General features: G+C 48.8%; 5 protein-coding genes across 10 annotated transcripts; 2 read left to right on the forward strand and 3 right to left on the reverse strand.

The window, feature by feature from the left end:
• Positions 1-366: 366 nt before the first annotated feature.
• Positions 367-2,716, forward strand: LOC117236266. Its single transcript, XM_033499068.1, has 5 exons — positions 367-489; positions 1,118-1,196; positions 1,460-1,924; positions 2,255-2,405; positions 2,471-2,716. The coding sequence occupies exons 1-5, from the start codon at positions 418-420 to the stop codon at positions 2,682-2,684; spliced, it is 981 nt and encodes a 326-aa protein (XP_033354959.1). The 5' UTR covers positions 367-417; the 3' UTR covers positions 2,685-2,716.
• An 86-nt stretch (positions 2,717-2,802) lies between these two features.
• On the reverse strand, positions 2,803-5,061 carry LOC117236267. The gene is made up of 6 exons (XM_033499069.1): positions 5,038-5,061; positions 4,335-4,721; positions 4,194-4,256; positions 4,058-4,120; positions 3,249-3,362; positions 2,803-3,151 (listed from the first exon to the last, which is right to left on the reverse strand). The coding sequence occupies exons 1-6, from the start codon at positions 5,059-5,061 to the stop codon at positions 2,834-2,836; spliced, it is 969 nt and encodes a 322-aa protein (XP_033354960.1). The 3' UTR covers positions 2,803-2,833.
• Positions 5,062-5,903: 842 nt separating this feature from the next.
• On the forward strand, positions 5,904-7,626 carry LOC117236406 (cyclin-dependent-like kinase 5). Its single transcript, XM_033499327.1, has 7 exons — positions 5,904-6,062; positions 6,264-6,352; positions 6,461-6,654; positions 6,749-6,836; positions 6,913-7,084; positions 7,143-7,354; positions 7,432-7,626. Exons 1-7 carry the CDS (start codon positions 6,026-6,028, stop codon positions 7,537-7,539), a joined length of 900 nt encoding a protein of 299 aa, XP_033355218.1. The 5' UTR covers positions 5,904-6,025; the 3' UTR covers positions 7,540-7,626.
• A 212-nt stretch (positions 7,627-7,838) lies between these two features.
• LOC117236404 (T-cell immunomodulatory protein) lies at positions 7,839-10,465 on the reverse strand. Its single transcript, XM_033499319.1, has 3 exons — positions 10,259-10,465; positions 8,576-10,115; positions 7,839-8,465 (listed from the first exon to the last, which is right to left on the reverse strand). Exons 2-3 carry the CDS (start codon positions 10,091-10,093, stop codon positions 8,202-8,204), a joined length of 1,782 nt encoding a protein of 593 aa, XP_033355210.1. The 5' UTR covers positions 10,094-10,115; positions 10,259-10,465; the 3' UTR covers positions 7,839-8,201.
• Positions 10,466-10,719: 254 nt separating this feature from the next.
• On the reverse strand, positions 10,720-23,465 carry LOC117236405 (putative inorganic phosphate cotransporter). 6 transcript variants are annotated; one of them, XM_033499323.1, is made up of 8 exons: positions 22,999-23,465; positions 15,546-15,724; positions 15,143-15,397; positions 14,884-14,971; positions 14,397-14,623; positions 14,156-14,305; positions 13,675-14,049; positions 10,720-13,574 (listed from the first exon to the last, which is right to left on the reverse strand). In XM_033499323.1, exons 1-8 carry the CDS (start codon positions 23,090-23,092, stop codon positions 13,389-13,391), a joined length of 1,554 nt encoding a protein of 517 aa, XP_033355214.1. In that variant the 5' UTR covers positions 23,093-23,465; the 3' UTR covers positions 10,720-13,388. The 6 variants fall into 6 exon arrangements, with proteins under 6 accessions (XP_033355214.1, XP_033355217.1, XP_033355212.1 ...); XM_033499326.1 differs by lacking the exon at positions 22,999-23,465 and adding an exon at positions 18,419-18,542; XM_033499321.1 differs by lacking the exon at positions 22,999-23,465 and adding an exon at positions 17,796-18,410.
• Positions 23,466-23,511: the final 46 nt, after the last annotated feature.

A 23,511-nucleotide genomic window follows, 5' to 3' on the forward strand; every position in this document is an offset into this window, starting at 1 on the left:
GATGCTACGATAACGCAGGCTAATTTTTCGCACGCTGAAACTCGCTTTCGAAACGTTTGAAATCGGTGGGTGGGTGGGTGGTGGAAAGTCGATTCGATGGGCCGTGACGACTCGTCGACGAATGACGATGGCTCGGGACGAGGACAGGAGGCGCGAAGGGTCGCGCGTAACGGATAATGGATTTCGGCGGCGCGTGCGACGGTTCGGCGCGTGCGTTCTCCAGGAGCGTTTCACCCCCCGGTCCGTGCACTCGACGCGCTTACACCCTATATATTTCGAGCAAAGACGAGATGAACCGGTACACGGCACGCGATTTTTGCGGAAGAAACACTCGCGGACTCGCATCGCAACTTCGACTATCACCGACAGTACCACGTTCGCACCTCCGATAGAAGCCACCGCGGTGCCAAATCGACAATGACGCGCCACTGTTCTTTCGTTCTCTCGATTCTGGCTCTCTCGATCGCCGGTTGCGTGTTGGCCGTCCAGGTAAAATCTTTCTTACTATTTTCTCTTTCTCTCTCTCTCTCTCTCTCTCTGGCTTGTCATTTCGTCGGTGTAACGTCGTTCCTCCGGTTCGAAGAAGCTAGGCAAGTCGGAGTTTCGATCGTTCGCAGAATTTCGAGTCACGCGATCGGAAACAGCTCGCGATAGCTTGCGCCACTTTCCGTCGTATCGTTCGCTACTGGATCGTAAAAGCGGCGCGCCAACGAATCGACGAGATCGGTACGCAAGCGTCGTTGAGCGTTCAGATAGTCACGGACCAACGAAACGTAAATTCAACGAAGAAAAGTTTCGCGAATACGTGGAACGCAACGATCGTCGTTGCGTTGGTCGGGAAGGCAACGGGGAAAAACTAGCGGCGGTTTCTCCGTTGATTCGGCGATGCGGCGTACGGCTAAAGAAGGACGTAGAGTAGACGGCCACGTTCGTGGCGAACGGTGCGGGCGAAATCACGCGGGAAATCTCGCGGAAGATCTCGCGGTCGGAGAAACTTTCTCGGGGATCGATCTCCGGATACGTCGCGTGACTGTAAATCGAGCGGATGGTCGCGTGAGGAGCGTTCGCGACCAACGAGGCACGATTTCAACGTAATCGAACGACGCGTTGGTTGCAGGCTGAAACGAGCTCCCTGCGAAGAGAGTTTTACGGGCCGAGCAAACCGGAATTCCTCGTCGAGTACCTGGAAGGTCACGGTAAGTGAAAAAAGACTGGTTCCACGTATCTCGTACGCTTGTTTCTCGTATACGCTTCTGTCTGGTCCGCGGAGGAAACCAAGAAATTTCTCTGCCGCTTCGTGTGCCGTCGTATCCGCCGTGATTTCTACGCTCGACCGATGGCGAAAAGACGCGCTTTCGCGTGATCTGGGTGCTGGTGGCGGAGGTTGGTGCATCACGGTGAAGGGAACGAGGTTCGACGAACGATCTCTTACCTGCGATCGACGATCGACGGATTTCAGGTTCGCCGCAGGAGAGTGCGGCGCAGGACGAACGATATCAGTCGGTTCGACCGAGCAACGTCGAACGCCGGTTGTTTGGCAGGGGATCGATCCTTCCAGGAAAAGGTCGGTGGTACGTGCACGAAGGAAAGGCCGAAGACGATCGATTCTCGCGAAACCTGGATCAGATCGGTGGCGGCAACCTGTTGCGCAGGGGACTGGTGGTCGAGCGAGAGGGCTCGTACGACGGCTCCCGTCGCTGGTTGCCATCGCGGAGAAATCTCGATCAAATAGGAGGCGGAAATTTGCTTCGAGAGGCGGACTATCGCGGCGAACGCAACTTGGACAGCATCGGTGGAGGGAATCTCGTTCGCGGGCTGGGCGGCACGGCCGATCATCTTCGTCGGAATTTGGATCAGATCGGCGGAGGAAATTTGGTGCGCAATGTGCCCGACGACGGGTCTCGAGAGCCGGCCGAGACCCGGTAGAGACGACCCGAGTAGCACGCCGTCGCGCGGAGACGCGTGGACGGAGCACCTCGGTAACGCGGACGTCGCATAGACGCGATAAATTTCGTTCTTTGCTCGGCCGCGTTCCCGCGGTCGATTCTGTGTAGCGTGTAGTACTAGAGCAACCATAGTAATAAAGGCTAACGCACGATTATCGCATAGCGCCGCAGAGTCGACTTTTTCTTTTCTCCTTTTTTCTTTTCCACCTCTCGTTCTCGCCTCTTCTCGCCTCCTCGACGTGGTTTCTCGTTTCCGCGCAGCTGCCGAAAATTTCACTAACGCAACGCGTTTCTCCGTTTCGTTCAAGCTGCGAGGAAACAGCGCGACGACCAGGACGACCCAGCGGACGACCGTCCGCGACGCGTTCGTCCGTTCGCGCGGGACACGCAGGCTCGTCTCTCCTTCGGATCGACGAGGTATCTCGCCGACGACTACGCCGACGAGTCGTCGGCTGCCAGGTAAGACGCGTGCCTCGTTGTTGCCTCGCTTCTCCTTTATCGCCTTGTCGTTCGTTTGTTCGCAGCAAATCGATCGCGCTCTCTCCGGTCGATAGACAACTGCTCGAGCGGTTCGTCAAGCGAAACATCGACGAGATCGACCGCACGGCATTCGACAATTTCTTCAAGCGAAACCTCGACGAGATAGATCGCGTCGGCTGGAGCGGATTCGTCAAGAGACTCGCAGACGACGTGGTCACCGGCGACGGCAGGACGAACGTGCTGGCACAGCGCGGCTGAAACAAATTCCACGCGTTGGAAAACATCGAACCATCGCTTCCCATTCCCGCCACGATACTCCACCACCTTCTTCTCTTTCTGTTTCTCCGTTTTGCTTCTCGCCATCGAGCAACCTCATCGAAACAATCGTCTCGTTCCAGAGAGAAAATTTATTTGGTGTGCCGCGACTCGCCGAGAAGACGAACCTCCGGCATGGTACGGACTCGACTCCGACCGTCGATCGATTTTCGCGCCACGACCGCCCCGGTCTCTCGGTGTCCGCAAGCCGAGAATTTGGACAGAGGATTCCGCGTGGCAGCACCGTCGCCGACTCGTTCCGCCTCTTCGACCCCGTCATTTTCTCCTGCAACTCGTCGATCCTCCGCGCTCTTCCTCTCGGCAGCTGCAACTACCCTCTCGATCTCCGTCGTTACGTCGACGGGCGTCTCCACCTTCGCGTTCTCTCGATTACGATCCATACGTACCAGCTGTGTCCGACGATCGAAACGTCGCGCGATTAGTTTCCGTTTCGCGCTGCTCCGAACGTTTCGGGGCCGACGACGAGCGAAGAAACGACGACCATACCTCGATCACGTTCTCCTCGAGGCCCGTGAACCGTCGTAACACCGCTGCCAGGTTCGCGCTCTGCGTCGTTATCCGACCGGTAACTCGCAGTTCCTTGCCGACGTCCTCCTCGATCTGCGAACGATTTTTCTTTATCTTCGCCCGATTCCGCCTTCGTCGTACGGTAAAGCTCCGTTTATCCGAACTTTTTACGATTTACGTAATCGGAGTTCGTATAACGGCGGCTCAACGATTTTTCTCGCCATCTATTACTTTTCGCTCGCGCAATAAGAGCTCGCGATTTCTTTCTATCTGCGATCTTGACACTTTACCGACCGCTGGCGATTCAACAGCATACGCATCTCAGGCGCAGATTCTCCCTAGCGCCGCCTCTGTTTCGGTTTAGACTCTCCGATACCATTCTTTTTGTTCATCGCGAACGGTACGTTTTTCAAATTGGTATACGCAGCCGACGCAACTGAGCAAGGTACCTTAGTACTAAATAACGAATTACTGCTCGAATAACGAGAAAGATCGTCGGCGACAAAAAGCCGATTAATTGGCTATCGATCGGTAACCATCGGTGACAGAAAACCGGTGAATCGGCCATCGGTCGGTAAAGTGTTAATCCGGATACAGAGAAATTACTCATCCTACTCGGCTGTTAATTGCTTTACACCGTTCAACGTTATCGTGTCTGTACAAGGGTTCTCAGCCGTTAGACGAATAAATAAATAAAGAAATAAAATTTCGCACCGATAAGTAGAATTCGGATAAACCGAGTTCTACCTTGGCGATAGAGTTAAATTGGAAAAGATAGCGATACGTACCTCGTTCATTCCTATGGCCACTCGTTCGCTGATGTAGCGGAGATTGTCGCGTGCCCGTCGAACCTGTCAACACGCGGGGAATGCTAGCGGAAGATTGGTACGCGCGATCGATCGTTCATCGACTAAAATACGTTACTATCGTGGTGAATTCTCTCATCTCCGTCATGATATTGTGCCGCAGTCTCGCAGCCGCTAGAAACTATACGATCGCTGTTACGCGTCTTCTTTCGGCTCCTGCGGCCGATGTTACGAGATAATTCGTTTTGTGGTAGCTTACGCGCTGAAGAACGTAGAACAGAATCGCCATGTTGACCAACATTGGGATCGAGCTGCCGAGCACGTGTTGAACGAGCCGCATCGTCGCGCAACGATCAGACGTGAAACGCCGCGAAAATGTTCCTTTCCCGTGGCATCGTCCTCCACGCGGTACTCTCCTATCGAATTTATACCTCGACGAAACAAAACACGACTTGGCGCTTAGCCGCTGCCAACTTCGTTTCCAACCATCTTGTCTTTCCGTTCCAATACGATTTCCCTCTCTGTTCCGAACTTTGGTGCTGACATTTGGAACACGTGGAATCGCTTGGAATCTGCATACGTAGAGCTTCAAGCATCGAGTGGTGTTAGAAATGATACGAATTCGTCGCCGTATACCGTACGACTGCTATTCCACGCGATTCCAAGTGTTTCCGTTCGCGTTACTATCGATCCTCCGTTTAGAATATCGGAAGATCGCAGTTTCGTGTGTGCCGCTTGCGTTTTCTCGATTTTACGAAATCTTATCAGAAAGTTCGACACGAGATGTTCGATAGGTATATACTCGTCCGAGCGATAATTTAATAAGGATAATTTAATGATCCTAACTCTTCGTCCACTGGTCGTGTATAGTTTATTTGTTTTTTTTTTTTTTGCTTCTTGATTCTACTGCCTCTAAACGCATTTTTCTATCATATTTTTCCTTCGGAGTTGTTCACGCAGACCCTTGCTTCTGATATTGTCAACATTGTATACTTATCGAAGAACCGATAAAATAAACAATCGATAACAGGCTTGTGGTGACGTTCATGTTCATTACGCTATCCATACTCTTCCTATATTATCTTAAAAACGGAAGAAACGAGGGAAATAATTTTCACGAACGAAGAACGACGAGAGAAATACGAATACGTATTAAGAAATAAGAAAAACGATGATACGAGCGAAGACGTTTGTATTGTTGTCGTTGCAATCGCTATGGATTCCGTGTAATTCGCGACGTTATCGTTTTGCCATCGGTTTGAAAGTCCAACGACGTACGAACTTTCAAGTAATTGTCTATCCACGTTTTTCCCCTCGTGCGATGCGTTTTATAACGTGCACGCGCGCGGGTATTTATAAATTATACAGCTACGCCTAGTGGTTCTTTAGCGCGGTATGTACGCGTTTGCGTGCCGTTGAAATCGCATCGATCCGTCACTCGAGTTCGTGTCGCGATGTACGTACAACAACGATGCATGCTGCATGTGCATTTGCGTGTATAAACGTTCCCTCTCTCGGCGAACGAGTTTCCACGATAAGCCTATGTTTCGAGCGGTAACGCGCAATTGAGCAGATACTGCGCGTCCGTTATCGCGAAACTCGATTAATTTAATGCACTTGCTCGAATTGACTCGATCTGCTTCGTTCTGTCGGTATACGTATATAGATTCACCGATACCGGTCGGGTCGATACGATACGCAGAGTCCTTTCGAGGTTGTCCAAGTCGTGTGCGTGGCGTTCAAAGTCATTCGGAGGTCGTATTCGTTTCGCTCGTTGGTTTGAAAGCGGTTTAAAAGTGGCGCGTGGCAAAGATCGGTGCGAACCTGGTGGCGAAACGGCGCGTTAAGAAAGGTTCGTGGCGCCACTTGCAGCAGTGTGTTCGCGCACGACTGTTTCGAGTGCAGCGCTAACCACTCTGTGATTATTCCGCCCGAAGAATCGCCAAAAATATGCAAAAATATGAGAAGCTCGAGAAAATAGGAGAAGGTAAGCAAGCGTCTATCCTTTTTCGACTACCGATTACGTCTGGTTTCTCGTTTGGGATTCCGGTGCTGCGTGCCGAGCCGAGTGCATGTGACGTGTGAATGTGTGGTGTGTGCGTGTTTTTTGACAACTGATCGTAGAACGCGTCGTTCTCGCGATTCGCTAGCGAATACCAACGACATATTCATCTCTGGCGTACTTCAGGTACTTATGGAACCGTTTTCAAAGCCAAGAACCGCGAGACTCACGAAATCGTTGCTTTAAAGAGAGTTCGATTGGACGAAGACGACGAAGTAAGTTTATGGCGCCGACGAGATTCTGTCGCATTCGCGTCACTACAGATTCCCTTCCGATTCGAAACTCGATTTATCGTGACGATCTTTTCCGTTTGTTGCACGCAGGGTGTACCGTCGTCCGCGCTCAGAGAGATATGTCTACTGAAAGAGTTGAAACATAAGAATGTAGTGAGGTTGTACGACGTATTGCACAGCGATAAAAAGTTGACGTTGGTCTTCGAACATTGCGATCAGGACTTGAAAAAGTATTTCGACAGTCTAAACGGAGAAATCGATTTGGACGTGGTCAAATCCTTTCTGTGAGTACCGTTTATGACTCGTTTGTGATTTGCCGGTCGTCGCTATACATAGACCCGCTACCTATGCTGACCGTGTGCTTTCTACGCTTCTCAGCTACCAATTGCTCCGTGGATTGGCATTCTGTCACAGTAGGAACGTATTGCACAGGGACCTTAAACCACAAAATTTGCTGATCAACAAGGTACGTGTGATTTCGTAATTTCCAGAGAAATTGAAAAAACAAATGTTGCTTTATCTTTATCTAAATTTCTATTTAGAACGGCGAATTGAAGTTAGCCGATTTTGGACTGGCGAGAGCTTTTGGAATCCCTGTAAAATGCTACTCAGCGGAAGTTGTTACGTTATGGTACCGTCCACCGGACGTTCTCTTTGGAGCAAAATTATACACAACGTCCATCGATATGTGGAGCGCCGGTTGTATATTTGCTGGTAAGTAGCCTTTTAACAAACAAGAGAGAAAAATACGATGCCGATCTCGACTGCGTAGAACTAGCAAACGCCGGTAGACCACTGTTTCCCGGTTCGGACGTAGACGATCAATTGAAGAGAATATTCAAGATGCTGGGTACGCCGGTCGAGGAAACGTGGCCGGATTTTACCACTCTTCCAGACTACAAGCCATTTCCACTCTATCATCCCGCTCAGGGATTGGCTCAAGTTACGCCAAAACTTAATTCCAGAGGCAGAGACTTATTACAGGTATCTCGTCATATCCGATGTTTCGCGAGAGAAATCGCTGGTCTCAAATTCTCACCAGGAAAACTTGTCCTTTTCAGAAGTTATTGGTATGCAATCCAGCGTTACGGCTGTCAGCGGACGAAGCAATGGTGCATCCCTACTTCAACGATTTAAACCCTGCCATTAAAAACGATCGTTGTCAGTAGTGAATGCCACATGAATTGCCTCGATCTACAGCGTATGTCGCGAGTAGCGTAACGACCAAAATCACGCCGGCAAAGATCGTTTGTTAATATATATATATATAATATACAATATATAAAAAGGTATATATATATTATATATATAATATACAATATATAAAAAAGGTATATATATATATATTATATATATATATATATATAAAATATAACTAGTATCGTAAGTATATATTTCGCACTCGATGCGTCGGTTATGACGCGAGACGAAGCGACGAGTCCTGTGTTATAATAAGAATGTCCAAGAGAAATCAATAAATTGTCAATTTTATTAGCGACGACGATTTATATTCGAAACGCGCAGAGTGCGTGATATATTTCAGAAACTTACTGTACAAAATATCGCCAAAGATTTCCGTAAACTACATACACACGCGTATTGCTGATCTTATACCGACTTGTATTATGCATCGCGTCTAGTCGCGTGTAGTCGCGTCTAGCCGCGTATGTACGTTCGTTTATTCACTTGCTCACTTATTTTGTAGATGTTTGTATATTTATTAATTTATCGATTCGTTAATTTATCTGTTTATTTACCGATTACGAAATGATTTACAGATATATTAAATACATTTCATAAAGATATCTGACACGGTCTCTTGATCGAACCTTTACATCGCGTCAAAGGGAAATCTGTGCGCTTCTTGAAGCTTCTCGATCTTATCTTCCCTTCGCTCTTTCCAATAAAGAGCGACGATGATAGCGGATATCAAACCGCAGGTGCCCGTCAACGCGGCGGCGCTCAACAAGATTAATTTACTGGGTGTTACTAATAGCTGGGCTTTCCATCGCCAAGGTTCTGCTATCGGATTCGGAATCATTACCATCTGGGAATTGGGTATGATTTGCGGCCACTCCCGAGATTTTCCGCCGACCTGTCGTGAGAAACAAACATCGGTCAGCTCGCGAACAACAACGCGCAAAAGAGAACAAAGAGAACAAAGAAAGAGAAGGACGGGTAAGTGGTTCGCGCGAATATACTTACCCCGATAGTGAGAGCGTCGACGAAGTTTGGTGTTCTACCCAGACCAAAGATCGTGTATGGTAAATTCAAGGAAAAGTGTGCGCTTTGCGGTAGCTGAGCCGCAATCGCGTTACGTGGGCTGCCGTCTTGAGTGGTGGTCCGATATGCTATCGACGGGCCGGGAAGGTTCGTCCCGTAAGTTCTCTTTTTCTTGCCGAGCGAGCCCGGGGAAATTGGATACATGCTATTGTTGCGGCCCGTGAGTACCATCACTTTGACAAAGTTTGCGTCGTAGTCCAAACTGTTTTTGAACGCCGCTGTACGGTAGCTGCTGCTACTTTTGTCCACTTCGACCAAGATCACGTCCAAAATGCCATCTTGATAAAAGTCGTAGAACACCGCCATCGCGGTTTCGTTGCGGAACGGATTTAACGCCTGCCACTTCACTTGAAATTTTCGAGCGAACGTGTTACACGAATCGCACGCAACGTTCTCCAGCAAATAGGATCGTGTCTGTTTGCCGCTAGTCGACGTGAGCGTAGCCAGCAAGTCTGGATATCCGTCCATGTTGAAGTCACCGCCGCGGAGGGTAATGGTGTCGGTGTACCGTTGCCCGTTAGGCTTCACGAAGCCCCACAGTACGTTGTCTCCGTCCCTGAAGTTCACTTTGAGATTATACCATGTGTCGGAGGAGTACATCATGATCGTGCTGTTGGTACACGCGTTATCGAAACAGAGGGGCAAAAGCAAATCCATTTTGCCGGTTAGCTCGACGTCCAGATAGAGCGTTTGTCCGAGGATACCGTTGAAATTCTCTGAAATTCCATAGGGAAATGATATCAGCTTGTGAAATTCGAATCCCTGCTCGACTCCCAGCCAAATTTCAAAACTTTGGTTCGTAGTGACCACCAGATCGGCCAAGAAATCGTTGTTCAGGTCTAGATAAGCGTTCGAATGGGGTTGACTGATCGGTGGCAGTGGTAGCGATAGATCTAACGGTGCCCTCATTGGCACGGATTTCGGAGGTTTTCTACTATCGTCGAATACCCAGAACGTCCTCTTTTTATATTCATCCAAGCCGAACAGATCTATTATCATATCGCCGTTATAATCGAGAGCCAATGGTTGACCTGTCATCTTTATCAGTGGTTCGTTGGTGCAATTTAACCGACCTTTTCCACCCCACAATACGTATCCGTATGACAATTTATTTTCTTTGTTGTACGTGATCACCAGCACGTCCATGAATACGTCTCCATCGAAATCTCCTGGTACTACACCGACGATGAGATGACGGAAGGTACAACTTAGGTCGGAGCTGGGTCTCAAATGAGGCTCCTGCTCGGCAGCAAGAAAGATTTCAACCCTCATACCGTTTTCGCGCAACATAAACACGTCGGTCAATTCGTCGGAATTGAAATCACCGAAAGCGGCTGGCATGCCGTCCAATACGCTTCCGAACACCGCAGGAGTAATGTCGCTGCATCTCACTGCCATCGCAGTCCCTATCACCAGCAAGATTATCGATCGAATCCTCATCGCGTCGTCCACCGTTACTTATCTGGAAACAGATATTTTATTTTCAATTTCAATTTCATTCGTATCGTGTTCGTGGTGTATCGGACCGATGGTAAGATCCTTCGAACACGAATCACCTTTGAAATGTTTTTTTGACGACGCAACGATCGCGTTTGACAAACTAACCTATAAATTGTCCAACCAAGTTAGGTGACCAGGTGACTACTACGCTTAGGAGATTCAGCAATCAGGAAACTTTATTCGCGGCGTGTTGAACAATTATTATTATGTGAGAAACACGCAAAAGTATTCGCCGAGGACAGTACAGACTACGATCATTCTCTATCACTTACGTTTTAGATAAATTGCAAACGCAAACTGGTTATTGCTCATCTTGTTTTGACAGGTATCGATTCTCGGAAGCGCCATCTCTCGGCCGATAACGCAATGAACGAATAAACTTCTATTTTATCGACCACCGTTGCGGCGAAATACCTGAAAATTTTATTACCTTTCGATTTATGCGTATACGTATATATGTATATATCGATTTCCCGATTATTATGCATCGACGAAGATACACGATTTCCTTAATCATTCGGTTGAATTCTCTTACGCTAAAATGAATTAAGATCTCGAAGGTGATGTACTCGTTGAGCGATATTTTATTTACCCGTGTGTACACTTTATACGCTCTGCAATTTCGGTAATATGAAAGATATTTCGCGTACGATCTAGAAAGATTGCGCCAGCTTTTGCTGCGCAACGACCATAAATATTCGTATAAAAATATCAATCGTTTTACAATTGGCTTTATAAAAACTGGGTTCCCAAGAATTTCTATCGCGATTGTCGGTAAGTCGTGCATACACGCGCACTAACTGTACGCAGCCACGAGTATACACAGTTACATAATTTATATGTGTATGTGTGCGTGTGTGTGTATATATATACACACATATATATACACACACATACACACGCGTGCGTATATACATGTAGGCATATACGGATAGCCTAGTGTAAAAAGATAGGTACGAATCGTACGAGGCGTTGCGTGTAATACGTGACCGTAATTTAACAATGTCCTCGCGTACGCAAAATTTCATACGGGCAGTTGGTCGTATTTCCGCTACAACAATGATTTGGATAGTCTACGGGTTACCAAGAAATTAGCGACGTAGTAACCTTGGGGAAAGTCGTCGAAGATACATTTTCAGATAGACGATCACAGAAAAACGCAGGTACTTCAGACTGATCCGCCGCGATCCCTGTTTACGCGATCAGAGGTATCGGCGATACGCTCGCTCCGGAGACGGTCGAGCAAAAAGAGATACGCGATAACGAACGGTAAGTAATTAGAAATTTGAAAAATTTCCACTCGGGAGCGATATCGTTTCAGAGGTTGAACGTCCCGAGCAGGGGAGCTTTTTTTGTAAACGTCCGCTTGAACGCGAGGGTACGTGGTGTTCGAGTGTCGTCGCGCGTACTACATAACGGGGCTAAGCTCGTGCGAATTACGACGAAGTAATTCGATAAAGTATACTCGTATACACCCGTAACAACGCCTGCATGTACGGGGGTAAAAAGGAAGAGAAGCGAAACAAAGGCGTACATGTTTCTTTGGCGTTGGTGTGTCATACGATAATTCTGCACTCACGACTACATCTTAGTGACGATGGCGATAATTACGATATTATTGCTACTACTAACTATAATTATAATAATAATAATAATAATACCAACAATAAACAGCAACAATAATAATAATAATAATAATAATAATAATAATAATAATAATAACAATAATAATTAGAAAAAGAAAATGCATTCTGCTACGAAGATATAATTCCTTTGAATGTTTCCTTCTTTCTTTTTTTTTTTTTTTTTAGCATACTTAACGGCTACTTTTTCTCTCTCACGCTCGCTCTCTTTCGTTCTCTGTCTTTTTCACGTTCTGCCTATCCTTTCATTCTGCTTTGTACACGTTGCATAAATAAGAAAGAGCAACAAATTGTCTAACGTCTACAACTCGATAAAAACCTATGCGTAAAAATATTTACAATATTTATATTATAAACCACTGTTGTATTGCATTATATTAGTTGCGACGCGACGGTTTGAAAATTCCCGGACGTTTGCGAAATCGGGTAGCGATTTATCGCGTTTCTCGCGATCGCTTTCAATCGCACGATATAAAATGGCAGTTGCTCGCGATAACGCGTGGTAAGTAACGAACGAAAACAGAGATGGGAGAAACGCGAGGATATTAACTTTAATACTGTTATAGTACTTGTCCGTTTACTCGTAGAAGCGGCATTCGGACGCGTCACCGTCTCGAACGCACCATCGTATTTTGTGCTGGGTTTGATGGCGCGAAGCACCGATTAATATTCGATCGAGAAAGAGAGAAACGCGCGATTCGCCCGTGCTCGTGCATCCAGAAATCGGACGGAAGTTTTAATCGATCATTTTGGTTGGTCGATAACCGCTATTAGCGCGTAATAAAAATTGACGCCTCGAAAAATACATCGATTCGATCTTTATTTCGACACTGTTTGGTCTTAAGGCACGTAATCTCCGTTAAGTAAAAATGAATACTATAAAAATGTAAAATTATCTGCAATTTCTATCTTTCGCTCGCTCGTTCTTTTTTTTTTTTTTTTTTTCTTTACACGCTTATCATTCTTTCTTTCCCTCTTTCTCTCTCTCTCGTACACGCACGCACGCACGCACGCACGCACGCACGTACGTACGTACGTACTTATCCAAGCATACATATATCCGCGTAATTTACTTTGTCTGTACTTGATATAGAAATGTGACGTTCGATTCGACTTACTTGCTGTACAAATGTTTGCGTGCTATTTAACTTGGCACACGAGCAAGGGACAAACAGCGAATGTACGGCTCCTCGCGCGTCGGAGGAAACAACTAATCGTCCAGGCGATCCACTGCCGCTGTGACAAATCACTATGCAGTTCGTTCGAATATCCTTCTTTCTTGGAATATATATGCCCGCGCGTTCCTATCGTCTTGCTCGCATCTGGTTTTCCGTCTAGCGTTTTGCGATGTCCGTATTTCGTGTTTGTCAACGGCCACTCGTCGAACGATAACGCGAACGTTCGACGATGGACGGTCGAGTCGTACAAGGGCGCGAGATGCGAAGACGCGGAGAAGGCGAGCAACTGCGAACCATGTGGCGACACCGTCGCGTTGAACGGCAAAGTGGCAGAGGAACGAAGAACAAAGTACAAAAAATATGCGGAAGAAGGACCCGATAATAAAAGTAAAAAGCAACTAGCACGCTGGCTCGTCAATGGTGCGTTTCCGTGACAGTTTTCACAGTCTCCAAGCCTTCTTTCTCGTTCTTGTCCTCGTCTTTGTCCGGATTGTCCCACGGCTGCCGTTGTCCGGAGCTAAATATCGCGTAGAACAAGGCGCACACGATATACACGCCCGCCGAAATCATAAACACGATCCTCCATTTCGCTTGACTCGGCTGAAAAGAAAAAGGCGAGATTTCATTGGATACCCCAGGTTCCGATTCCGGGCATTCCTCGCCGCCGTCCGACTCAGAATTCGCCAAACGCGATAATTACCGGTGAGACGATTATATAGCCAGCCGTGATGGGTGCCAGTAAGCCGGCCAGGTTGGCCAAACAGTTGGTAAAAGACATCAAAACACCGGCGAATCTCGGTGAGATATCCAAATGATTCACTTTGAATCCGGAATAGATACCGCCGTTCAAGCCTACGCCGATCGTAAGAATAGTTACTGTCAACCAGGAATTGCATCCGGTGTACGAAGCGACTATCAGAGCGATCGCTGGTCCCAGTTGGCCGATGCTGTTGATGATTTTCCGCGTGGACCCGTGATTGAACCTTCCGCTAGAGATCATCCAGTCAGCTACGTGAGACACCAGCATCGAGAATATCCACATGGCCAAGTAGGGAAGCGAGGAAACGGTGCCGTTCTGTAACACATTTACATGCGATGTTTATCGTCTCGACGACGAGTTTGCTTTTTGCGCTCGTGTTTACGATCGTTGCGACGCCTGTCCAGTTTCCCGGTTTCTTTACCGATTTAATGTCAAAGTGTAGAATCTGTTTCATGAAGGTCGGCAGCAGAGTCATCAACGTCTCGTATCCGTAGTTTTGGCCCATGTGCGCTATCAGGATAGCCCAGAACGGTAGCGAACTAACGATCGACTTCCACGGTACGGGCGGAGACTGCGAAAACAACGTTGTCGTTAGAGGCGAGAGCGACCTTGCTTGAGCTTGCGACCTGCGAGTCACGGCTAAAATCCTTTTTCATACTCACGGAAGCTCCGGCGTTACCCCACAGAGCGCTGAGAATGTACTTCTTCTCGTCCTCGGATATACGCGGATGGCTTTCCGGGTCCTCGTAGACCATCAGCAGGAAAGCGATGCACCATATGGTACCGACAGCACCGAACACGTAAAAAATCGACGGCCAACCGCCGTCGAAACCATATTCGGATAGGATACCGCTCAATGGCATTGAGATGACAGTGCCAAACTGCGCTCCTACAGGTAAAACACACGGAGAACGATGAATAGATCGATCGGCAAATTCGACAGCGAGTACCTCGAATAAGATGAGAGAGATTAACAAAGGAAGAAGAAAGAATAAGAAGGCAGAAAAAGAATAAGAAGAAGAGAAAAAAGAAGAAGAAGAAGGTGAATCGCTCGGTAGATCCCAGAAGGTAGCATCGTACCGTGTTGATGGACGTGCGACAGGGCTACGCAGGCGGAAGAAAAGATATCGTCGAAACGAACGAGCTTACCGGCATATACAAACGCTCCCATTCTGCTACGCTCATTCGGCGGTATCCACTTGGCCAACATCGCGTGCGTGCAAGGCACGATGGGACCCTGCAATAGGGATAATCCATTCCTAGGGGCAGGAAATACACCCGAACGATCAAAAAGCGTTCAACGTTAAAAACATTAGAGGCTTTTCTATCCTTTTTCGTTCGACCGATCGTGCGAGTACGCGCATGGAGGGAGAACGCAGGATCGAAAGATCCCGTAGAGATCGCTTACCTCGCCTAGACCTTGAATGAATCGAACGCCCATCAGATAATAGTAGCCTAAACGGGCCGACATAGGCACGAGCAGTCCAAACAACGAATTGATCAGCATGCCGACTCCAAGAAAGTATTTGGATCCGTAACGCTTCGCTAGGATTCCGAATGGTATTTGCGTGAGCACGTAGCCGTAGAAGAACGAGCTGAGCAAATAGCCCTGTTTAGTGCTGTCCCATACGAACTGGCCGTCGCTGCTCTTTCCAGCGTGGTCCTGCCGCAACAAAGAACATTCGATGGATATTGTTCGCGACTTACGGTTACCGATCTTTTGCTTGCTCGGTGATTACACCTGAGAAGGAACGATTAGATAAGAGGCATCACGGACAGCGCACGTCGACGGCATCGCGCCTCGTACTTACGCTCGTGATGCTGGAATTAACGATCCCGCACTCGTTCACCACCACTTCCTCCTTATTCACGATGGCGGTATGATTGATCATCGCGACAATCGCCACGGACATGTTCGTTCTCATCACGTAGGCGTTCGCCATGCCGAGGAACAGCATCAAAGTCACTATGTGACGCGAGCCCACCAACGCTGCAACAGCAAACGTTCGTTCGTTACGCGGTCGTTTAAAGATCGGCCCAACGATGACCATGACGACGAAGGGTTAACTGATAAATATACGCGGCGACCAGCGTATACGCATAGAATCGGATCGGCCAGCCGCTCGAGTTTCGTTCGTCGTCTCGATCGTTGCCAGGGAAAATCTTTCGGAAAATTCCTTGGTCGATTAGGAGAAATATTTGGTCCATTAGCGGCAGACATCTGCGAATTACGTAACCACGCTTGAAAAACGACGGTAATTATGCAGATACATTGGGAGCGCCGGATACGATCCTCCGACGATAAGATAAAAAAGGAGGAAAAAAAAAAAGAAGAAGAAAAGAAAAGGAAGAGAAAGAATGGCAAGAAGAAAGACAGAAAAAGACGGCGGAGGCAAATTGTACGGCGCGTTCGCGATCCACGGTCAGAGGTACGCCAAGGACGCGACAGTTTCGAGCACGCGAGGGGACAAGGTCGAGGGGAGAATCGAGAACCGCGTTGGTCGGTCGTTGACGGAAAAGCGCGCCGCTGCACAGGTCCTTTCTCCGGTTTGGCAAGGCGCGATTTCCTCGGTTATTTATAGCGCGTTGTTTTTGCGACGAGATGTCGAGATAACACGCGAATTAATAATAGAGGCACGATGTAAGCTTTATTTTCGGAATGCAATCGCGATGATTATCGCGATGATTTGTCGACGACGAGCGAGAACCGCGAAGCTTCGGGCGCTCCCCACCATTCCGCGTTACGATACGCTTCTTCGTACGTATGTATACGCGGTACGCAATAGGAATAGTTTTCGGTAACAGCCGTCTGAACTTTGAACGTTTCGTCTGTTGTCGCGTCGGTCGCTCGTCAAGCGTAATTTGCCGAGAAGGAATTGCCGTGGTCGCGCGGGTTAAACAACCGCGGCACGATAATCGATCGAGTTAGTCAGACGGTTCGCGGTTTCAAGGTTTTTCATCGTACGGTTTTCGCGTACGGTTCGCGATCGTTACTTTTCCCTAAGAACGTATCGAGTTAGCATTCATCGGGCATCCATCGAGCACGTGGTGGTCGATCGTGCTCGGTAGAAATAACTTCGGCACGTCGGCATGCACCGCAGTCGTGCGGACGCTATTGCTATCGCTGCGACGTAAAGCAACATGGAATTAGAGAATGGGAGGAGAGGCGCGGTCGCACCACGCACGTGACGCTTCGACGCGACAGCCGCCCACCAACCGTCTCCGTCTCCGTTTAATCGCTGATCGAACAACGATGCCGGGAATCAGCGACCGCGCGCGTTACCTTTGCCTCTTCGATGTTTATCGTTTGATGTTCCTCGACGCGGGCCACGAATGCGACTACCAAGTTCCATGCCGATTTCAAAAAGTTTCCTTTAACCATTCGCCCGACGATTCTTTCAGTTCTTTTTTCATCCGGCATCTCTCGGGCATCCGGCATCAGAGTGCAAGAAGTTGAGAAACGAACGATTGGACCAATGGCGCGCGTTCGCGTAAGGGAGAGACAGAGAGGAGACTTGCTACGTACCCACGCACGATTTCTGTCGAGAGCACAGATAAATGGAACGCGTTGGTCGACGAACGGATCGGGTCGTTCGACACTCGCCCCTTCCTTTTTTTAACGAGTTCGCTGCCAGGCCCGGAAACCGGGACGGTTGCCGCGTGCCACCACGTTTACGCCACTCGATATCAGCCGCATTGTGATCGCATTTAAGTATTAAATGTTCGTCGGCGAACCCGTCATGCTGCGAGCTCCGAAGCGACGGCATACGTGTGCGCGCGCGCGCGCGCTCTACCGAAAGAGAGAAGAAAAGGAAAGGGCGAGACTGGCGAAGTGAAAGAAGAGGAGAGCGAAGAGTGACGGCGGGAGCACGTGTTCGACGCGCGGTTCACGGGGTAAACGGAGTTTCGTCCGAATGGCAAACTCGTATGAACCTTGCGGCCTATGGACGACGGATTCAACCTCGAAACGCCATCCAAAATTCGAGAAAATCGCACACAGAATTCTACGTAAACGAAGGAATGCACGCGCGCGAGCGCGTGCGCCTGCCGGGCCGACGTACTTTTACGTTTTCTGATAGGTCTGTCCTCTTCCTCCAAACCTGGTTGCTCCCACACAAGCACGTGGCCATTTCGTCCCCTGTTTTCTCCGTTCGATCTGCCGTTAGTGCCGTTGCTGTTGTTCATCGCACGCTCGATACGCGTTCTACGCACAAGCGATCACACACGAAACCGATGCACCACCGAGTAAATCGCCAACGCGAACACCAACGATCGACGAAGATGCCAAAGGAGAATGCGAAATTCTCGTACTCGGATCTTGCGAACGAGATACGTTGTCGCGAACCGAAGGGAAACGTAACGGCGTATTCTTGCCTGTCTGCTTCTCCCAACACAACAGAGATACGATGACTCGCGCTATCTTCTTAGCACCAGTCGAAGAAAATCGAACGCCGTCTCTGCACGCGATCGTTCGGCGAACACGCGCCCTGGCCTGCACGACACGACGACGGTCACAACCACGCCGACGAGAAAGACGATGGAGAACGATTTTCACGGGCGCGACCGAGCACTCACTGTGCGCCAGTAATATATCAGCTTCTCGTTGCTGCGAATCGGTTGACGGTTTCGTTGTAGCCGATAACGATGATTAACAAGGAACCCGTGATCAGAAGCGAGTACACACCTGCCTCTTTCTCTCTTTCTCCCTCGTGCCAGTTGATTCGATGCGAAGCCGCGAACCGCGGGGAACCGCGGGGAACTGCGGGGTGCGGTCTGACGAAACGAATCGTCCGAGCACCCGAGACCTCCCGTCCAATCGTCGCGCTAGCTTCGTCAATCCCTTTCCTCTATTGGACGCGATGGCGCCATCTGGCGTCCCTGCCCTGATTCCACCAATCAAAGGCTCGCGCGCGAAACCACGTCTCTTTTCACACTATATCTTTAAATCGCGTTAGATCTTATCGACGATCTTACGATCGATTCCTGTCGATGATCATCTTGCGTGCACGTTTCATCCTTCGACCTGGCCCGCCTACTATTCAACGTACTACTTTTCAGCGTTATTCTTTTGCGCCCCTTCCGAGGTTACGCCCGATCATTTAAATTAACTTAATTTATTGAGATAGACGGGAAAGTCCTTTTAACATTAAGATAATACAAAAATATATGCGGATACGAAGCTTCGCAGAAACATAAAATATAGCATAATAAAAGAAAATACAGGAAAATACAAGAAAATGAAAAGGAAAAACTATTGTCTATTTCACATATTTCACTTATGACGTTGACGCGGTCGAACCTGCAGTTGAGAGTATCTGCGTAAAAGAGCTTCGATGATCTGATAGCAAACGGTGGTAATTGACGAGATCGAGAGTTCACTGCAGTTACCGTGACCATTAAAATTTTTCTATAGAAAAATGTATTCGTCGTGCCTGAATCGCGAAGAATTCTCGGTCCGAAAATATCTATCAATATTACGTAATGGAAAAATTATCGGTAAAATTATCGCTGGCTGGCCTGGCTGCTTATCTTTCGGATCAACTCGCGCAACCCTTGGAATTTATTATCTCTCGAATCGCAACGCTGTTTAATAATGGCGTAATCGTAGCACGTCATACGTCGTTTATGATCTTGGTGGAAGAGCAACGAAAGTCCGTTGTCGCGTCGACGAATTCACCGCCTCCGCTGATTAAGATCGCTATGGAAGTCGATCGTGAGTCACATCGGTAAGATAGTCGTATTTGTTTAACGAAACATCCGTTTGATGATTATCGCGTCAAGGTCAGGGCTTTATTCTGTTTGTCAGAACGAATACGTGACATGACATAACGCGCACAGTACACAGCAAATTCCGATTTCGTCGATGACTTTCGTATTTCGTCGCGAGATAAAGTTGCATCATCGTGGATTATCGGAACGATGCGGATTAGGATCGTTTTCCTCGAAATCAAAGGCGGAAATCGTTTCGCATCGATATACGCCAGAATGTTTGGAACGTTGGAAAGTTCGTATTAACCGCGCCGCCAATTCGCGTACAAAAATAAAAGATACGCGGGGGGCTGCTATTGATAGATTCGCGGATCTCGCGTGCCAAAAATCTTTGCATCGTGCGAGTGCGAGATAAACTAGTCGGCCATTTCGCACGAATACGGTGTGGCGAATTGCGTCTCGTATTTTCCGCGTTTACTCGTTATCTTACGGGGATCATCAGCCGTAATTCTTTCGGCGATTAGCTCGAACGAAACGATGTGCTTGAAAAAAGTATCAACTTCCTTTTTTTCTGGGAAATATACGTAATACCTCTCGACGCATTTATGTAAGTACACATGTACGTATGTACATACATAAATGCTTTTAATCGGAACTCGTTGCGCAATTAGGTTTATTACCGACGACCGGACAAGAAGGCAAGCGGGAAAAACGGGTCGTGTTCGGCAACCAATTATCGACCGAACGATTTGGTCGGTAACGAGTTATTTCGAACACCCATCTGTACCTAGTCTCTGTGTTCTCGACACAAAGAGGTCTCTGAGCGTCCGATACGTTCGAAACGGTCATTTGTTTATCGACGCTCCGTTTCTTCGTCGACGTCAATGCGTCTATATCGCGGGCTAATTTTCAAACGAACAGAGCGTCCCGTTTCTTCGACGTTCGACGTTCTCGATGCTCGAGAATCGACTTGATACGAGTCAACTGGCACGGCGCGTTCGCGCCTGTGTCTGCAGGAAATGCTTCGTCCCCTAAACGCGTTATCCACTTTGTAAAGTGGAAAATAGCGTCCGCCTCGGGCGAACAACGAAAGACCGTGCACGCGCGAGCGTAATTGTACAGGAAGCTTTCGGCGGAACTCGAAATTGAAAGTAATACGTCCGCTTTGCGAAAATTGCCAGGAGCCGAGAGGTCGGCACGATTTCCGTCTTCGAGAGCGCGAGCGCATCGACCTTTCCCTTCCTTTCTTTGAACTTTCCAACGATTCGTGTCAAGGTTTCTGCCGCGTTTTTTCCGTGAACGCGTTTCCTGATACGTACTCGCAACCGAGATGACGATTGATAGACGAACATCGAGCCCTGCCCGAGAACCTGGGCCCTGATCCACACGCACGTCACGGAACGTTGACCGGTGAACGCGAGGTAGAACGCGAACGCTCCAGGGGACAGCCATCTCGTGCCAGATTAGAAACTTTCTACTTTCGTGTTTTCGACGTGTCGCTGCCGTCGAATCGCGCTCCCGTGAATGCATAGCTTTGGTAACTACGTAGATTATTTGCTCCTTGGTATATACCCTCGGACAGTTGCGCTCTGTCGATATTCGGCTGCCAATATTCTCGCTAGTAATGGGAAATCGCGTGGATCGAGCAACGAGCACCGCGCCGGTAAGGGGAAAAACACAAGGAATTATAATTCGCGGTACACGCGTTACCAATGACAAAGATCGATCGGTCCACGGGTATCGTTGGAATTCCGCGACGATTTGCGGTGTTCTATCGATCGATCGTTTCCGCCTGGTTGCCTGCTTGTTATTGAATGCGCGTGCTTTATCCATTCGTTCTACGAGAAAACACGGCGACAGAGGACCGGCGATTACAGAGGAGAGCGTTGTACGAGCCGCGTAATACATTATTCAAGAGAAGTGGATGCGGGAGAGGGTTCGCGTCTAAACGACGAAGCACGACACGCTCGTCTCCTCTCCCTACGAGAACTTTTATCGAAATCAGAGAATTTCTTCCTTTTCCTTATTCGTCCTCCGAAAAACACACTTTGAAAAGGTTTGCGGTCGGCTGGTGAATTCCTACCGCGAAAGAGGAAACGTATGGTGAACGGTTTTCAGTCGATTCGATATCATTGGAAGCAAGGTCGATTTACGAGCAAAAAAGTTTGTTCGATACATATTTACGAAGCACCCACGCGCGCTCCGTCACGGTCACATTTTTCCAAGTCGTTAATCGTTCGAACGAGGTACGATCGTTCGCTCTCCCCGCGTTCATTCCGGTTTTCCTTATCCTGGGCGATTGAGTTCTAAAGCGCAGGTTCTCGTAAAACGACGAGTCGAGACAAGACATGGTCGAGCATCGTTGTGAAAGAAAGAAAACAGACTTTCACGGTTGTCGATAAGATAGGTGGACGTTGACAAGATTTCGAGGCTCGTCGACTCTTCGAATACGTTGTTGCCATGACGCTTCGAGTCAGTTGGCGATTATGCATCCGATAATTGAAAAAGAAGGTCCGATAGTCGGCCAGCGTCGGTGGTCACGTATTTTCGCCTGTATATACGTATGTACGTGTTGTCGGCAAGACAGCGATCGTTTCGGTCGCGCGTTCTTCCAAATTCCTGGTTGCGCAGAGAATCGACCGAGGCGAAAAGTGAAACGAAATCGACGATGCGCGCGGCTCGTTTCGATGGACGAATCGATAAGGGCTGGCCGTACGAGAAGACGAAGTTTTCGACGAGAGAACAAGTTGGGAAATGGAACGCGCGTTATCATCGGACGTCTCGGAGAAGATAGATGGACTCGATTATGATCGATCGTCGACGCGCGATGGGGTCGCCATCGTTCGAGTATCTCGTCAGGATCGTTGGGAAATCGTTGGTTCGTAAATAGTTCGTTTTAAAAAGGTACGGCGAAACGCGATAAAAGGCGAAACGCGTGTATCTTGTTTCCAGCGAAGGAAAATTATTTTCAGTCGTGCCATGTGTCCCCCCTTCGTACCGTCACGTCGCGGTACAAGATTGCGACGCAATGCCCGTATTCCGTATCGCTAATTTCACCGCAAGTCTTAACGCACCAAGGTGATCGCGCGAGATAGCGTGACGGTGGAACGTTTAGGACTCGCGGTACATCATCCGTGGCATTTTGTCTCCGATTGCGTTGGTCGCGGACAAAGAACGGCCGTGGTAAACGGGCAAACGCGCAACAGCCCCGTGGAGGGTAACTTTCGGAGAAAGCGAGGGAAAAGCGTAGAAATGCGCGCGCGAGCGTGCAAGCTGCGCGCGGTAGACGATAGCTTGGAGCAGGGCTGGCTGGCCGGTTCTCTCGCTAGTTTGACTTCGCGTCTGTACTCGTAGGTGCTCGGTTTGGTTTTTTAATTCGAGATAACGAGGGAGCAGGAATGGTTATGCAAATACAGCGTTTCTAGTTACGTAAAGCAAACGCGTTCGTCCGTGGCGTCGAGTTTCTCCTGCGGCGTGGAACAAGGAGCGGCGAGAATTCGCTATTACAACGAGAGAGTATAGTCCCGGCAACGATCACCGGAATGGCAAACTCACCGGACGGCAAGGGCACTTCCGTCTCGAACACCTCGGCGGGCCTCTTCGTCTCGGACTTGCGCGAGCCCGGCACGGCAACACCGTTCGTCGACATCGTATCGTTCGAAGGCGTCCAGGACGAGATGCTCGTACGCGTTCGATGTCTCGTGCTGTCGATAGCTGGATCTCGGAGCCCGATGTTTACGAACGAAACTGAGCAGGAAGCGATGTGTCGCAAAGGTTGACGCGCGCTCGGTCTCGTCGCTACTGTTGAGAACGCTGCCGAACTCGCGACACTTAGCCGTATACACCTAATGGACGGCGACCAATTAGAACACGCGGTTCGAACCCCACCGACGCAACCGCCTTCCCCACGCACCGATATCGTTTCTCCCGAACCGAATCGCCGCGGGAAATCAAAGAATTTTGCCGCTAGCGTCGAGGCGTCCAAATTTTTTCCTCTCCGCCCTTGCCCCCATGCTTCGCAGCTCCGCTCCGATTTCTCTTTGCTTCGCACCTCGCCCACCGTCCTCG

This window comes from Bombus vosnesenskii, unplaced genomic scaffold (genome assembly GCF_011952255.1).
Source record: "Bombus vosnesenskii isolate JDL3184/JDL3185 unplaced genomic scaffold, Bvos_JDL3184-5_v1.1 scf7180000013348, whole genome shotgun sequence".
NCBI lineage: Eukaryota > Metazoa > Arthropoda > Insecta > Hymenoptera > Apidae > Bombus > Bombus vosnesenskii.